At 37.0% G+C, this 18452-nt stretch overlaps 1 protein-coding gene across 1 annotated transcript in view; it reads left to right on the top strand.

Annotated features, from left to right (window-relative positions):
• Nucleotides 1–18452, top strand: part of Adamts6 (ADAM metallopeptidase with thrombospondin type 1 motif 6) — a 257704-nt gene that overhangs the window by 75718 nt on the left and 163534 nt on the right. The window contains exons 8-9 of the mRNA XM_052159904.1: nucleotides 5569–5612; nucleotides 12989–13094. Of these exons, the coding sequence (XP_052015864.1) occupies nucleotides 5569–5612; nucleotides 12989–13094 (150 nt within the window). The remainder of the gene's footprint in view (nucleotides 1–5568; nucleotides 5613–12988; nucleotides 13095–18452) is intronic.

Genomic DNA, 18452 nt, shown 5'->3' with positions numbered 1-18452 from the left:
TTTTATAAGATATTTACATCATGCCTGTATTTTTACCAGCTTACAAGAAGTAGATAATTTTAGAAGTGTTTTGAGGAAATCCTGTGCAGTTTTTCTTCTGAGTTCTCATGACATTTAATACTAAAGAACTACATACATTATAGTGTCTGTGGGGGTGAGTTGTCTATGTGTGAAGGGAGAGAGGATGGGAACTTGTTACAGATTTGATAGTGCTTTTTTTTATTGTTCCATTTTGCCTTTGTATTTCATAATGACTGTAACAAATTGACTAATTGTTTTTGCTCTTCTAAAACCTTAGTAAGGTATAATTGGCAAACAAAATTATATACCTGTACTGTGTAAAATGACATGCAGGTATTTGCATAAACTATGAAATTAACATGTTCATTACCACATTCATATAAAGAAATAAGTATGGTTTCCTTTTCAAAAATCAATGAAAAATTTATTGTATTGGTTTTGTTGTTTTATTTAATGTTTCTCCTCCTGTCCTACTTTTCAAAAATTCATGTGGATTGAGGAAGACAACTTGATTCCTGGCCTCTATAGGTGCACTGGAGAAACCACACACACACACACACACACACACACACACACACACACACACACGCATGCACACATGCACACGCATACACACATACACAAACACAGAGAGACAGACAGAGACAGACAGAGACACAGAGAGACAAAGACAGAGAGAGGGAGGGAGAGAGGGAAGGAGGGAGAGAGGAATATACTTGCATAATTCGTGTAGCTTTGTGGAAAACTAAACAGTTTTGGAGCAATGTGATGTAGAAAAGGGGGTTGATTTTTCTAAAAGGTGAAAATTAGGAAGTTTAGAGAGTGTTCATTTCTTATTTGTGGCCCTTTGTTTTCAGAGATAAGGATATTTCTTTCTCCTGGAATTCAGGCATGTGTCCCATGTGGAAGTCTTATGAACTGCTTTAGTGCAAGACTTGAAAATCTTTTGCAGCTTGCTAGAGGGCTTGGGGAGGGTATTGGTATTGATTGTACTGGTTTTGCATGTTTATTTGGCTTTCAACAATCAGTACCAATGTCACCACTATATCTAATAGAACCAAAGGACATCAAACATAGGACATATTGGCTGGAGGTGAATGACTCGGTATAAAGATAAGAAGGAAATGTAATTTTGGACAAAAGCTTCAAGAACAAAGCAAGTGTCCCCTGCTTCCCCTCAATCTCTTGCTGGTGCTTTGTTATTGTTGTTGTTATAAATTGTCTTTATTTCTGAAAATTCCATACATACATAATGAAATATCATTGCATTTACCTATATTCCTCCTCCTGATAATCCCATATTTTCTTTTTTTAATTTTTATTTTTATTCGATATATTTTATATGCCCCTCCTAGCTTTACCTCTCCTTTTTTCTTTGATACCTATTATGTCACATATGCATCCCTGCTGTGCATATCCTTAACATAGTGATTCTTCCTCTCCTAGTAGCTATCAACTGTTAATAAATCGCCCTTTGGTATGGGTTGGGAACTTGAGGGCATCTTGTTGCCCTACAACAAGATTTGTTCTGACTAGATACTGTGTAAGACACAGGTGACTGCAGCTGCTTAGAGTTCATGCTTGCAATAGCACTGCCATGTCTGGAAAAAATTTTCTCGGCACTCTTCTTCATCCTCCTGTTCTTCTATTCTTTCTGCCTCTTCTTTTGTTATGTTCCTTGAACTTTGGTGGTGGTAGTGGAGATGTCCCATTTAGGGCTAAGTCCTCATTCTCTTTTTCTAAGCACTTTGACCTGGTACACATCTCTCCATTGACTGCTATCCACTATAAAAGGCAGCTTCTTTGACAGAGATTGAGAGTAACCCAGATATGAGCATAATCATCAGACTTTTACAATATAGATCTTTTTTTCGTTGTAAGGCATTGTAAGGTATTTTACAGACCTCAAAGGAAGATGTTTGGGTCAGTTTCTTCTGATAGTCATGTGATGACAAAATTGATTTTAAAAATTAATAGTCAAAATAATATTCACAGCAGAAATATACAAATGTTAGAGCCACAGATACTGAACCATTTTTTTAAAAATTTTACTCATTCAGTCCAACCACATTATGAATTAGAGTCAACGAATGGCAACAAATGCATCCTTAGCCAAATGCATTATTTACCCCAAACTAGAACCTGAATTTCCTAAAACATTTGGCTTTGTGTGGTGTCATTGTTAGTGTTTGTAGGGCTATTATCAAACACCAGGACTAAAAAGCAAGTTGGGGAAGAAAGGGTTTATTTGGCTTATACTTCCACATCATTGTTCATCATTGGAGGAAGTCAGGACAGGAACTCAAAGAGGATAGAACTTGGAGTCAGGAACTGGTGCAAAGGCCATGGAGAATGCTGCTTACTGGCTTGTTCCTCATTGCTTGTTCAGACTGCTTGCTGTAGAACCCAGGATTACCAGCCCAATGATGGCACCACTCACAATATGGTGGACACTTCCCCATCAATGACTAATTAAGACAATGCACTACAGACTTGCCTACAGCTGGATGTATGAAGACATTTTGTTAAATGAGTTTCCCTCATTTCCATCATTTTGTTAAATGAGTCCTCTCAAATGACTTCAGCTTGGGTCAAATTGACATAAAACTATCTAGCACTTATCAATTGCCTAATGATCATGTTTGTTAATTCTTTGAGTGTGTGTTCATATATGTGTTTGCCTATGTGCTCAGGCATCTGTGTGTGCTGATGTTTTTCATGATGAAGCCAGAGAACAGCCTCTGGCATTTTCCACTTGATTCTTGAGGCAGTGTCCCTCACTAGCCTGAAGCTCACCAAGTAGACTAGACTGGTTGGCCAGCAAAGCCCAGGGCTTTCTTTCTTATCACCGCTCCAGTGATTAGTTGATTATGGGAATCAAATTCAGGTCTTTGTGCTTGCAAGGAAAGGTCTTTACCGATGGAACCACATTTCTAATCTATTTCTTAATTCTTATCATCTATCCTATGATGGTTAGTTTTTGTCTACTTGACACAAACTACAGTCACCTGGAAAAAGGAATACTTAAGTGAGGACTTGTGTCTATCAGCTTGTGTGTAGACATGTCTGTAAGGCATTTTCTCGATCAATTACTAATGTGGGAGGGGCAGTAACACTTCTGGGCAGGTGGTCCTGGGTTGTATCAGAAAGCAAGGTAGAGAGCAAGCCATGGAGAACAAGCCAATAAATGGCCTGCTTCCATGGTCTTTGCTTCAGCTCTTGTCTGACACACCTCAATAATGCACTGTGTTATATAAGTGTAAGCTAGTTTTATTCCCCAAGTTGGTTAAGTGTTTCATCATAGCAGCAATAAGCAAACTAGATATGCCCTTAAAACATTGTGATTCTTTCAGAAAAAGAAAACAAAAGAATTTGCATAATGATAAGATCTTATTTTTCTATCCAAATTCAGAATTTAGAACAAAGTTTCTTTTATGTGTGATATGTTTTCATATATTTGCATATGTGTGCATGCAGGTGGACCTACGTGTGTGTGTGTGTGTGTGTGTGTGTGTGTGTGTACATTGCATTTTAACTGTTGTACTCCTGTTTTGGATTCCTGTGTACTTCCTGACTTACTTTGAGACTTTGATTTAACCCTTAATTTATGGCTCCTGCTGCATCATGTTAGTTAGGATTTACATGGATTCCTATACAGGATCCTGAGAGTGAAAGAGTCCACTTGTTTCCTTTAGTCTGTTATTTTTCCAGGTCCTACTAAAGCAAGGTAACCCCCAAATGTTATATATGTGTGTTCATACATACATGTGGGCTTATGTGTGCATGTACGTGTATGTGAGTGCCTGTCTGTGTGTTTTCCTAGTGTCAGAAATTGAATGAGACAAATCTGAAGCTTGAAAAATTTGACAATATCCATTAAAGTTTATAAGCAATATATAACATTAATAATATTCTGTTATGACTTTAAATTATAAGTATGAAATTTAAAATGCAGTTATACATCATTTAAATTTTAACTGACCTCCTAAATTAATTTAATATTATATATAAAACTCTACTCATTTAATTATGAAAAATGTTTACTATATAATCTAATTGTTTAAAGCAGTCATATGGACAACTCTGTTCTTATGGTACAACTTGTCTGTCAGTAAAAGTTTGACTTCATTTTAACATATTAATAACTCTATGAAATAGTCAATGTTTGAATACCAAATGCAAAATATATAAATTATAACAGGAAGACACCCAGAAAGGTATAGAGTCATTCTAGGATGACCCCCTCTACCCCTCAATTTTCCTTACTTTAGTTCTAAATATATTTCCTAGCATTAGTTCTTCCTTGAATTGCCTCTTGTTTTATGTTCTGGAGAGTTCTATAGTCATTGTACTATAACGAGGCTTAGGATAATTGATAGAAGTATACTTTATTTTCTTTTAAAGTAGAAATAGAATAATTGTGAAAGAGAAAAGATGAAGGAAAACTTGGATTTCAGTACAAAGTGTATTCTACAGGCAGACAAGTTTTAGTAAACATGTGAATGAGACTTAAAGATTTAGAAATAAATTCCATTTAGTTCCAGAATATATTTCACCCTGGAAATGACTTTGTTTAAATTAACTTGGATATTAAAGGATGAATTGTGTCTATGTAAAATAATATGTAACATGGTAATCACAAGGTAAATTGATCATGACACCCATAGTATACTGGGTGTACTTTTTTCTCCCAAAGTATACTCTGGATTTTTTCCCTTTTCGCAAAAGTAGGATTTTTTCCTTAGATAATATATCCAGATTACAGTTCCTCTTCTTCTGCTCCTCCTATTTACTCCCTGCATCTTCCATCCAGAGCCACTCCCTTCCTGTCTCATGATGTCAGGTGCGATTTTAAGGGATAATAATAAAATAAAATAAACATGAATATTGACTTAACATCTCTAATATACTTTAAATATGTAAATTGCTTTAATAACTTTTATACTGAATTGTGATGAACTCTAGTAATAGAGACTAATATTAAAAACATTCAATTTAGTGATTAATTTATCTATTTGTTAAATCACTTAAATTTTTTTGTATTTTTATCATCCTAAATTCTACTGTAAAACTAGAAAAAAGATGTAACACTGATTTAATTCCCACTGATATGTTTATTACACTGTCATTTTGTTTAAGACAAGTACCAATGTTAGAATTGAAAGAACTTCTGGTAATTCTCAGAGACATGTAATCTGTAGCTATAACAAGAAAATACTCCTACAGGATCAAAGACATTATTATTAATAATAAAAGTGACTCACTGAATAGAAGCAGTAACAATCTGTCGACAAACTATTGGAAACAAGGTGATAGATGGTTTAGTAGAACTGTCTTCTTTATTTCTTACTGGTAGGTGTCCTATTGACTTGCAGACAGAGCTGAGTGCGTGTGGTCTGCCTTTCCCCCATAGTGCTGGACATGTGACACTCCACCTAGCTGCTCAGAATTGTATCAGTTTTGATCCAAACAAACAGAGCTCCAGAAAAAAAAATGCAACAAACATACAAATGCTCTACAAATTTTATCTCTTTTTCTCCTCCATAGATATGATATCTGCACTTATAAAAATAAGCCCTGTGGAACACTGGGTAAGTTTGTTTTTGTTTTAGTTTTGAGAGTTTTTTTGTTTATTTGTTTGTTTGATAAAAGGATAGTTTATATTGTCTTTTTGAGGTAATGATATTATTCTTGATTATTATTAATTTGGTTATTTTTATTTCTGATATATGGGACATTGCCACTAAAATTTTACAATATGACCTTTCTTGCATATATAAATTGCTAGAAACAAATTGTTCTCCCCATAATAATGAATAAGTTTAATTTTTTGTTGGTTTTATGTTCTCTGGCAAATGGTATGAGTGAAAACAACTTAGAAGATGATTTAAATATCAGTAGTAATTGTAAATCAAAGTTACCACTCATTTTCCTATTTTCTGTCTTTCTAATTACTTGTTTAAAACAACAAAAATAAGGTATTTGAGATCAAGGGAAAGTTGCTCAAAATAGGACAGTGAATTAAAGGAAAACAGTCAACTTGAGATACTTAGGAAATAGGTGTAAAGAATAATAGTTCTTTTAGTATGATTGTTTTGGGGAAAGTTTATCTCCTATGAACCCAGATAATATTAAAAAATTTTAGTACAGGAGCCGGGCAGTGGTGGCGTACGCCTATAATCCCAGCACTCTGGGAGCCAGAGGCAGGTGGATTTCTGAGTTCGAGGCCAGCCTGGTCTACAGAGTGAGTTCCAGGACAGCCAGGGCTATACAGAGAAACCCTGTCTCGAAAAAACCAAAATCAAATAAATAAATAAATAAATAAATAAATAAATAAATAAATAAATAAATGTTAGTACAATCAATGAAGAATTTAATCAAACAGTATTGCAAGAGATGGAGACAGGAGGAACTTTCTTGTGTTTCCTAAACATCTTTTGCTTTAAAAAAATTTCAGTCAATATCTTCAATTTTCACAAAAAGGATATTTTGTTAATAAGCAGTAGTTGGTATTGGTTGAAAGTTAAATGCAAATACAAATAAATTAATATGGCCACTTCCCAGTAGACCAGAAAACCAAGAACTAGTGCTATTTTAAGGCACAGGAAGTTTTTAGTATTGAGAAAACTTCTACAGACTTGATATCTACACAAAACAACGTGAATTTTTTGACTTCTCTAGGTCAAATCTCAGTTTTCTTATCTGTATATGAACAATTTTGGAGTCAATTCCTTTTAACATCTTAAACATTTGGGAATATACAATTAAAGTTGACTCTGGAGAGAAAGTGTGCCCAGCTTCCTAGTGGTTCAGTGAAACATCTCTTCCAAAAATGCTTTTTTCTCTTGTTTATTTTTCACATGGCTTATTTCCTGTTTTCCTTGAGAGATAAAAATAAAGGAGAAATCCCATTTAGCCAGTGTCTAGTATTAACCATGGAAAAGTCTTCATAGGAAGAGTTCTCTGCTGAGGCAGCTCATATTGGGATTTTTGTTGTAGTGTTTTAAAGCCAACTGAGAAAACCTAAACTTGAGGCTAACTTTGGCAATTTTAGTGTATTTATTGATTTTTTTTATAATTTTTTTTGTTTTTTTGTTTTTTTTTATTTGATATATTTTTATTTACATTTGAAATGATTTCCCCTTTTCTGGCTCCCCACTCCCCGAAAGTCCCATAAGCCCCCTTCCCTCCCCCTGTTCCCCCACCCATCCCTTCCCACTTCCCTGTTCTGGTTTTGCCTTATACTGCTACACCGAGTATTTCCAGAAAAAAGGGCCACTCCTCAGTTCTTCTTGTACCTCATTTGATGTGTGGATTATGTTTTGGGTATTCCAGTTTTCTAGGTTAATATCCACTTATTAGTGAGTGCATACCAAGATTGATCTTTTGAGACTGGGTTACCTCACTTAGTATGATGTTGTCCAGCTCCATCCATTTGCCTAAGAATTTCATGAATTCATTGTTTCTAATGGCTGAATAGTACTCCATTGTGTAGATATACCACATTTTTTGCATCCATTCTTCTGTTGAGGGATACCTGGGTTCTTTCCAGCTTCTGGCTATTATAAATAGGGCTGCTATGAACATAGTGGAGCATATATCCTTATTACAAGCTGGGGAATCCTCTGGGTATATGCCCAGGAGTGGTATAGCCAGGTCCTTTAGAAGTGTTATGCCCAGTTTTCTGAGGAACCACCAGACTGATTTCCAGAGTGGTTGTACCAATTTGGAACCCCACCAGCAGTGGAGGAGTGTTCCTCTTTCTCCACATCCGTGCCAACACCTGCTGTCTCCTGAATTTTTAATCTTAGCCATTCTGACTGGTGTAAGGTGAAATCTCAGGGTTGCTTTGATTTGCATTTCCCTAATGACTAATGAAGTTGAGCATTTTTTAAGATGCTTCTCAGCCATCCAATGTTCTTCCGGTGAAAATTCTTTAACTCTGTACCCCATTTTTTAATAGGGTTATTTGGTTTTCTGGGGTCTAACTTCTTGAGTTCTTTATATATATTGGATATTAGCCCTCTATCTGATGTAGGATTGGTGAAGATCTTTTCCCAATTTGTTGGTTGCTGATTTGTCCTTTTGATAGTGTCCTTTGCCTTACAGAAACTTTGTAATTTTATGAGGTCCCATTTGTCAATTATTGATAGTAGAGCATACGCTATTGATGATCTGTTCAAAAACTTTCCCCCTGTACCAATGTCCTCAAGGGTCTTCCCCAGTTTCTTTTCTATTAGCTTCAGAGTGTCTGGCTTTATGTGGAGGTCCTTGATCCATTTGGAGTTGAGCTTAGTACAAGGAGACAAGGATGAATCAATTCTCATTCTTCTGCATACTGACCTCCAGTTGAACCAGCACCATTTGTTGAAAAGGCTATCTTTTTTCCATTGGATGTTTTCAGCCCCTTTGTCGAACTTTTGTCGAGGATCAAGTGGCCATGGGTGTGTGGGTTCATTTCTGGATCTTCAATCCTGTTCCATTGATCTGCCTGCCTGTCACTGTACCAATACCATACAGTTTTTAACACTATTGCTCTGTAGTATTGCTTGAGGTCAGGGATACTGAGGTCAGGGATACTTATTCCCCCAGAATTTGTTTTGTTGTTGAGAATAGTTTTAGCTATCCTGGGTTTTTTGTTATTCCAGATGAATTTGAGAATTGCTCTTTCTAACTCTATGAAGAACTGAGTTGGGATTTTGATGGGTATTGCGTTGAATCTGTATATTGCTTTTGGCAAAATGGCCATTTTAACTATATGAATCCTGCCGATCCATGAGCATGGGAGGTTTTTCCATTTTTTGAGGTCTTCTTCCATTTTCTTCTTCAGAGTCTTGAAGTTCTTGTCATACAGATCTTTCACATGTTTGGTAAGAGTCATCCCAAGGTACTTACTTTATACTGTTTGTGGCTATTGTGAAAGGTATCATTTCCCTAATTTCTTTCTCAGCCTGCTTATCCTTTGAGTATAGGAAGGCTACTTTTTTTTGCTTAAGTTGATTTTATAACCTGCCACTTTGCTGAAGTTATTTATCAGCTGTAGGAGTTCTCTGGTGGAGTTTTTTGGGTCACTTAGGTAGAGTATCATATCATCTGCAAATAATGATAGTTTGACTTCTTCCTTTTCAATTTGTATCCCTTTGACCTCCTTATGTTGTCTAATTGCCCGAGCTAGTACCTCAAGTAAAATATTGAAAAGATACGGAGAAAGGGGGCAGCCATGTTTAGTCCCTGATTTTAGTGGGATTGCTTCAAGTTTCTCTCCATTTAGTTTGATGCTGGCTACCGGTTTGCTGTATATTGCTTTTACTATGTTTAGGTATGGGCCTTGAATTCCTGTTCTCTCCAAGACTTTAAGCATGAAAGGATGCTGAATTTTGTCAAATGCTTTTTCAGCATCCAATGAAATGACCATATGGTTTATTTCTTTGAGTTTGTTTATGTAGTGGATTACATTGATGGATTTCCTTATATTGAACCAACCCTGCATTCCCGGGATAAAGCCTACTTGTCATGGTGGATGGCTGTTTTTATGTGCTCTTGGATTCGGTTGGCAAGAATTTTATTGAGTATTTTTGCATCAATGTTCATAAGGGAAATTGGTCTGAAGTTCTCTTTCTTTGTTGGATCTTTGTGTGGTTTTGGTATCAGCGTAATTGTGGCTTCATAGAAGGAATTGGGTAGTGTTCCTTCTGTTTCTATTTTGTGGAATAGTTTGAAGAGTATTGGTGTTAACTCTTCTTTGATGGTCTGATAGAATTCTGCACTGAAGTCATCTGGTCCTGTGCTTTTTTTGGTTGGAAGGCTTTCTGTGACCCCTTCTATTTCTTAAGGGGTTATGGGACTGTTTAGATGATCTATTTGGTCCTGATTTAATTTTGGTATTTGGTATCTGTCAAGGAAATTGTCCATTTCCTCCAGATTCTCCAGTTGTGTTGAGTATAGGCTGTTGTAGTAGGTCTGATGATTTTTTGGATTGCCTCAGTTTCTGTTGTTATATCTCCCTTTTCATTTCTAATTTTGTTAATTTGGATACTTTCTCTGTGCCCTTTGGTCAGTCTGCCTAAGGGTTTATCTATCTTTTTAAACCTCTTTATTTCTCAGTTTTCTTATTTCTGAAGTAGGTACAATACCTGCCATTTTTAAAAAGGCATATTATTAAAATCAATTAAGAAAAAATGCATTTGCTTTGAAATTCAGTATTAAGTAAAGGAACAGGCATTAGTATTTAATGTAGAATCACCTGCAATATCATATTCAATTCATTTACTTATTGTACAAATTCTGTACATATGCATTAAGAGTATTATCTATGTCAGAACCAATGAACACTAAACCTCAAAGCAAGTATGCATATAAACTAGCTTATATTGTCAAGCATATATTTATTAAAGAAGTACCTGTGCACGTTTTTCCTCGGTTCTTTGAAGGTGTATGACTTATATTGACAGGTTCTTTATTCTGAAAGTAGTAGGGCTACTGCCTGGTGCTTTCAGTGTCATTACTAAGGATTTGATGTAGATTGCTATCTAAGTTTTTTTTTCAAAATAATATATATATTTTAACTTTAGTAATTCATTTCTATAGTCAATAATTTATTTCGAGGTACATACAAATGTGTTTTGAAGCTCAATTACTTTTTTGTAAATTAAAATTATAATTTTTGAAAACAGAATAAAATACACATAGAGATAGTTGTGTTGACTTGTATGTGGAAAAAGTCAGTACAGAATCAATGAATTTTTTAGTATTTTACAAATTTAATTTTAATTATAATAATTTATTACCTATTTTAGGTAATGTGTTTACCTAAAATTTATTGATTTAAATAAATAATTTATTTTGTATTGATGTTTATGATGATTTTTTTAATAATCTCTTGGTTAATAACTCTGATGGCCAGTTGTATTATAAGGGTAATGAGGGTTAAGGTTGAAAACTGACTGTCAAACTGAGGACATCCAAATGACCCAATCAGTAATGTGCCCCTGATTAACACTAGCACACACAGGAATTTTGAAAGCATCAGTTGTTAGGAAACTAGAAAATGGAGAAAGTTTATAAGCATATACTAATGTTTATTCTTGTACTAGTTAAGATTTACCTTTGCTCTTCAAATACATCTTTTCTAAAGTTGCTCTTTAGTAGAGTTAACAATTTTATGTCAGATATCAAGTAAACATATGCTTAGAACTACACTGGGTATCAGTGATAGTTCTTAAATCAAAATGCAATCATAGAGCACACGCTGAAAGAAAAGCCGTTTCGTACTCAATAAAGGAAAAAAAAAAACGAACAACCAACAAAACCAAAATCAATCCACTCTAGCACTACCATCATTAGAAAATCAAAAGGGTAGTCTGTGGAATTATAAGAGATGTTAATTTGTCAATAATTATAAGTAGCAATCTTTTTAACCTGACTCAGAACAGAAACCATGCTCATTGTTATTTTGTTCTTCCCAAATACTGTCCCATACTGAACCCAAAAGTTTAGAGTCAAATCCTGTTTTTATCCACATGGAGCATGCCTGTGCACATGCACATGTGTGTTCTTTAGTGGAAATTAGAAGTAACATTTATAACACATTTTTCATTATCCAAAGAATGAATTCTTTTTGCCCCAAGTGCTTCTTTTTTTTATTGTCTTCTTTTCAGATCCCAGTACTGTTGAGTGGGATGGAAGGTCTGCTCAGTGGTGTCATGAGTGCTTATTCCAACTCTGAGGCAGGAATCAACCCCCTTTCTACCTTCTGCTCATCCCTTATCTCAGTAGGCGTACCGACCATCACCTTAACTTTGTTATAATGTGTCTATTATTTTAATGTAGCAGAAAGAAGGAGCAACACAATTTCTAGAGCTTCCTATGTAGAGAATATGGATTGAATAGTATAAACAGTTCTCAATTAGCACTCCTGGGAAATCAGACCTCCCACAGAACACTGCTTGTTGTACTCAGTGACTATCCAGCTCACTGAGCTGAGGGGACTGTGGGAAGGCAGTTACTGACATTGGAGAAGCATGATAGCAGACTAAAGAAAATGCCCTTCTCTCTTCAAATGACTGTTCTTTGCATTTAGTATTTGGGATCTGCTTCCTTATAATGTATGGCATATTTCATTTCTTATAAAATTTCTTTTTGCTAAGTGCTGACTTAAAATAATGTACTAATCCACAGAATATAATCCACAGAGAATGGTATTCATTTGGAAGTAAATACTAAAGCTTCCAAGGGGAAATACCTCGAGTAACATAACATTTCACTAGAAATCAGCCAATTAACACCATGGTTTTGCTTTATTGGTAAGAACTCTAAAGTACTGATGGGGCTGTGTGAGAGGAAAACAACATGGAATATAGGAGTGACTTCCCTCCATAAAAATCATGTCAACAATGCAAACTGCTCCCATCACGACTAATTTTCAGGGATTAAAAAAAGTACAAAAGTCTCACATCTTTCATAGTTTTTCCCTCTGTTTTGAACCATCCATTTTGTTTTTATAAAAATGTCATTTATAACACCATTTGGGATCCCCTCTTTTTGTTAACTAAAATGTTGCTTGTATATTTTTATGAACCCACTAAACTTAAACAGATCTCTTTAGAAAAATAATGTGGATATATTTTACTTTCTACAGCCTGAAGAATATTAAAATAGAAATTCTTTCTTGAATTCCCTTTTCTGGCTCAAGTTACTAGGTGGTCCCAAGTTACCAGAAGTAAAATTTATAAATCTAACCCCTAGTCTAGACATTTTCCAGAACTGACTGCAGTTCAAAAAATATTAATGTCTAGCCGGCAAAGTGAAATTTCCCCCAGTGATTTTGCAAACGACTAGAAAGTTAACCTTTTGCCAACTGCTCCTTCTGTGTGTGGAGGTTATTAAAAAGAATCCAGGCATTTAGAAGAATGGGCTTTAAAAGGCTGAACCCCTTGGCTTGACCTGTCGTGTCTTTCTGTTTATTCAGGCTTAGCCTCTGTGGCTGGAATGTGTGAGCCTGAACGGAGCTGCAGCATTAATGAAGACATTGGCCTGGGCTCAGCCTTCACCATCGCACATGAGATTGGGCACAAGTGAGTGCATTTCAAAAACCAAAATAAACCATACAACTCTGCTCTTTAAGCCACTGGTAACTACTGTGTGGAAAGCCTGCACTCAATTCTTTTTTCAGCCTTCTTGACATCTTTCAATAGAGAATGTTATCATTTTGGTTATTGGGATAAATCATTGTATGAACTGGAGACTTGTTAAACAGCCAAACATATCACACTTGAGAATTGTTATGGGCATTTAAAACAGTGAGCTTTAGATGTCTTCTCTACACCTAGTTCTTACACAGTCTAGTTGTACAAGTAATCTCATTTCATCAAGGGAGAATTTACATCCTATGGTCGTTTGTTTTGGGTTTTTTTCTTGTTTTGTTTGTATTTTTATTGTTTGTTTGTTTTTTTGTTTGTTTTTTGTTTTTTGTTTTTTTGAGACAAGCTTTCCTTGATCTAGACAGGCTGGCCTGGAATGCACAGTAATCCTCCTGCCTCAGCTCTCTGGGTGTTGGAGTGATAAGAATGAGCTACCTCTATGGCTCCATATATTTGTTGACACTATTTCCTTCAAATGCACATTTGGTTTCATCCTTTGTGCAGCTGGAAGCATACATTCTCTAGGCGTGGTGGTTATGTGGATAACTAGTACTGTCAGGGACAATCACATGCCCTTGAAAAAAGTGTGTATGTGTAAGAACTCATCCTTGGTTCTTAAGAGGACCTTAAGTTTAAATATTTATTCCAAATAAATCAATGCAAATGTTTAAAATGATACTTTCTCTCAACCCCCAAATGGCAATAAAATCCCTTATTTTGAAGACCAGACAAAAGTAAATGTAAAAGTCTGTGGATATGAACAGAGAGATTGGACACGATTTTTCATATTTGTGTTCTTACAACTGGAAGATGACCTGTTCTTAGTAAGTGTTTAATGTGATTTGAACCAATGCTCTCATACAGGTAAAACTAAACAAAAGACCCTTTTCATACTGATCGATTTAGCTCTTGAGCCAAATCCTACTTTCTTCTAAGCAGAAGTTATTATCTTTAAGCAAATGACTAGTTATGTCTACAACTTTAAAATTTGAAAGATAAGTAGCTTTGAGACAACAATCTGTGGGGTCCCACAACATTTTTCTGATTGCAGTTAGTGATCTACCTTTTTTAAATGGTGAAGTGGATTAAAAATAAAGTTTCAAATAAAAATCAATATTTATGCTTCAAGGTAATTTCTGAGAAATATCCATAGTTCAGGATCCTTTTCCCTTCTCTTTCCCTCCCTCCCTTCCTCACTTCCTCCCTCCCTTCTTCCCTTCCTCCCTCCCTCCCTCTCTTCCCTCCATCTCTTCTTCCCTCTTTTCCTTCCTCCCTTCCTTTCCCCTCCTTTCCTCCTTTCCCCTTCATTTCCTTCCTATTTGTCTCTCTTAAAATTTAGCTGTAACTAAATTTGAGTTTGTTGTCTTTTTTATGTTAAATTGTAGTTGATTTTGGTTATAAATCAAAGTGACTAGCAAGTTTTAACCCTGACTGGAGTTAGACAGAAAAAGTTATTACTCCACTTATAATGGGGCCTTAAAACATTGGCATTCCAGTTTCCATCATAACAAACATCAGGGAACAAAAGAAAACGTCTTCCTAACTAGTCAGTTCATCTTTAATTCACTCCAAAATCTGGCTCATTAATGACTCATAATCTTATGTAATCGTATTAGTCTTTGTTCTGTTCTGCTCTGTTCTGTTCTGCTTTGTTTTGTTTTGTTTTGTTTTGTTTTGCTTTGTTTTGCCGAGACTGACTCTTACAGTGTAGGCGTGGCTGGCCTGGAACTTAGAGATCTGCCTGCCTCTGCCTGGCTGCATAACACAGTCAATAGTCCCTACTAGCGTGAATGGTCTTCAAAGGTCCAGGTAAATATCAAATAGTAGGTGACATTTCACATAGAAAGAACAAAGATAATGATTACAGTGTTACTTAACTCACTATTGCATTTGAATGGGTTTTACACTTTATTTTTATTTGTTTGAGTATTTGTATTGTTTTAGATATTAATGACAAAAGGTAGCTCAGATCAGTATTATGATTTTAGTGTTCAGTATTGGAGATTTCAGAATAATTGGGTGTGTATGTATGTGTGTGTGCTACAGAAATAAGCCTTGAAAAGTATTATTACCTATTTTAGAAACTGATAAAGTTTATCTCCTTCATTGTCCTGAAAAAAAAAAAAACCAAATAAATGAATTTGCAGGTAGATAACATCATACTAATAGATCAAAAATTTCAGCTGCTTTAACCCAGATTAGCAACATTTTATTTATAACTGACAGTGTTTATGATAACTGAGGAGAGTTATCATGGCAAAAGTTGCATTACTGCACCTATTTTCTCTCTTTGCAAACAGTGTTACCTTTAACCATATCACACCACTCCAGCTAACCTGACTTATCTCTAGTAGACTTAACAATAGTAGAAGAATAAATATGAATACATTACAGAAATTTCATGGACTTTTAGAGATATAAGCCTCCGCTTAGAACAACTTAGGCTTAGCTTATACTAAATGCCAACATTGTTTTGTGCACATTTGGAAAGATTTTAGGTCTTAAATTTTGCTAGTTACCACTGTCACTGAATATCTTCCTATATAGATTTGCTATCTTTAGTTATTTGCTTTAGTAAATCTATATAAAATAGAACAAAATTCCAAAGCTTTTTAAAAAAGAACACATTAACAGTTTATAATAACTATCTCACTGAGTGACTACTATATGTAAAACCATCTATATCTATATTTAAATACTACTATATCTAAAAACATTTGCCAGATGTAGACAACTGAGTACTTATTGCAATAAATGTTTCATAGCAAAAATCAGTCATAAGTAAAGACAGGTCACAAATGGAAAAAAATCTAAAGAATATCTTATTTTATTTAATTTTCTCTGATACAATGGGACTGCTTTACCTTGACATTTTATAGTTGTAACAATTTAGAATACATCATTTTAAAAGTTGCCTCTTGGGCGGCGGCAGCAGTGGCTGGTCCAGTTGAAGGGCCATCAGCGGTGGAACCAAGGCGACACAGGGTCCAGTTAGGCCCTGCGCCCACGACCACTGACCTTCGCTGACCAGCCGGGCGGCAAGCAGCTGTGGTTCTGCGGAGCCTTTTGCTGCACGGAAGCCACTTCAGAACTCGGCTTCCTGCCAGTCAGGAGAGACGCACCTCCATCTTGATTTCTGACTCCAGAGATCGGACAGACTGAGGTACACAAACATAATCCAAGGCCAACACCGCAGGGGTCTGAGCCCGACGGGCGTTGGCCTGCACCCAGGCCCTGGACTGTTCGGGTAGCCATCGGGGTGCCAACCCAGCCAGGAGGTTTTTTTGCCCTGGCCGGCACACGCGCCGCCATTTTGCCTACAGGACCCAGAGTGCTCGGGAGGGCAGAGACGGCTAACAAGCATAGCCTGAGGCTAACAAAACGGGGGTCTAGGCCCCAAAAGGCACAGGACTGACCCCAAGAACTGGGCGGCTTGGTGGGCCATCTGTGTGTCAACCCGCCCAGGAGGTGGTTAGCACAACAGACTCTCCCGGTGCTTTCGGGGAGCGCGGACGCGCACGCCGGCCATCCAGGTCACCTGGCGGACCCAATTAACAGTCATAGCCCTAGGGGAACTTTGCTCGGACCTTGGCCTCCCAGGCTTTTGCCTGGACTCAGGGCCTGGGCGACAAGGCTAACCTAGTGTGCGCCAGCAAGGTTGGGGAAATCGGCTGCCCAGCGGAGTGAGCAGAACACAGGGGAGGTCACAGCAGCATACACCTTCGGCGCTCCCTGGGGGTGCACACAGGTTCCATCTGGTCCACAGACACAATCTGGGGCAAGGCCTCAGGCAGAAGCCCTCAGCTCAACTCTCTCCGCTTCAGATCAGCCTGGGCGGCCTCACCACATCTCCAGGTCCCTCAAGAGGCTAGCGGGGGCTTCCGGGCAGCCAGCTGGGAGAAGTCGGTGTGCTCCGGTAAAGCCTGCGGGCCCCAGCGGGAGCCTTCAGGTGCCTGCTTCGGGATCTGAACAGCCTGGACAGCAGCACCCTGTCTAAAGGCAGTGCAGGGTGTAAGCTGTGCACCCGAGGCCAACGGGGAAGGGGCAGCTTGCACTGGTGAGTCCAGCACTGACAAGACCAAGTAACACCAGTGAGAGCTAGATGGCAAAAGGCAAACGCAGGAACGTCACTAACAGAAATCAAGGCAATATGGCAACATCTGAACCCAATTCTCCTCTACCAGCATGTCCTGGATACCCCATCACACCAGTAAAACAAGATTTGGATTTAAAATCACTGGTCATGATGCTGGTACAGGAACACATGAAGGACATACTTAAAGAAATTCAGGAGAAAATGGATCAAAAGTTAGAAGCCCTTGCAAGGGAAACACAAAAATCATTGAAAGAAATCCAGGAGAATACAAAAGCCAACAAGGAGGAAATGCAAAAAACACTTAAAGAAATACAGGAGAACTTTGGTCAACAGGCTGAGGTCATGAAAGACGAAACACAAAAATCTCTTAAATAAATACAGGAGAACTTTGGTCAACAGGCTGGGGTCATGAAAGAAAAAACACAAAAATCTCTTAAAGAATTACAGGAAAACACAAACAAGCAAGTGAAGGAGCTAAGCAAAACCATCCAGGATCTAAAATCAGAAGTAGAAACAACTAAGAAAACTCAAAAGGAGACAACTTTGGAGATAGAAAGCCTTGGGAAGAAATCAGGGGACAGAGATGCAAATATCAACAACAGAATACAAGAGATAGAAGAAAGAATCTCAGATGCTGAAGATTCCATAGAAACCATGGACTCAACAGTTAAAGAAAATGCAAAATGCAAAAAGCTTGTAACCCAAAATATCCAGGAAATCCAGGACACAATGAGAAGACCAAACCTAAGGATTATAGGCATAGATGAGAGTGAAGATTTACAACTTAAAGGGCCAGCAAATATCTTCAATAAAATTATGGAAGAAAACTTCCCTAACCTAAAGAGAGAGATGCCCATGAATATACAAGAAGCCTACAGAACTCCAAACAGACTGGACCAGAACAGAAATACTTCCCGTCACATAATAATCAAAACACCAAATGTTCTAAACAAAGAAAGAATATTAAAGGCAGTAAGAGAAAAAGGCCAAGTAACATATAAAGGAAGACCTATCAGAATCGCAGCAGACTTTTCACCTGAGACTATGAAGGCTAGAAGGTCCTGGGCAGATCTCATGCAGACTCTAAGAGAACACAAATGCCAACCAAAACTACTATATCCAGCAAAACTCTCAATCACCATAGATGGAGAAACTAAGATATTTCACGACAAAACCAAGTTTACCCAATATCTATC

The sequence above is a fragment of the Apodemus sylvaticus genome, chromosome 16 (genome assembly GCF_947179515.1).
Source record: "Apodemus sylvaticus chromosome 16, mApoSyl1.1, whole genome shotgun sequence".
Taxonomy (NCBI): domain Eukaryota; kingdom Metazoa; phylum Chordata; class Mammalia; order Rodentia; family Muridae; genus Apodemus; species Apodemus sylvaticus.
The sequence above is the reverse complement of the archived record's forward strand: the minus strand, read 5'-3'. Positions and strand labels throughout refer to the sequence as shown.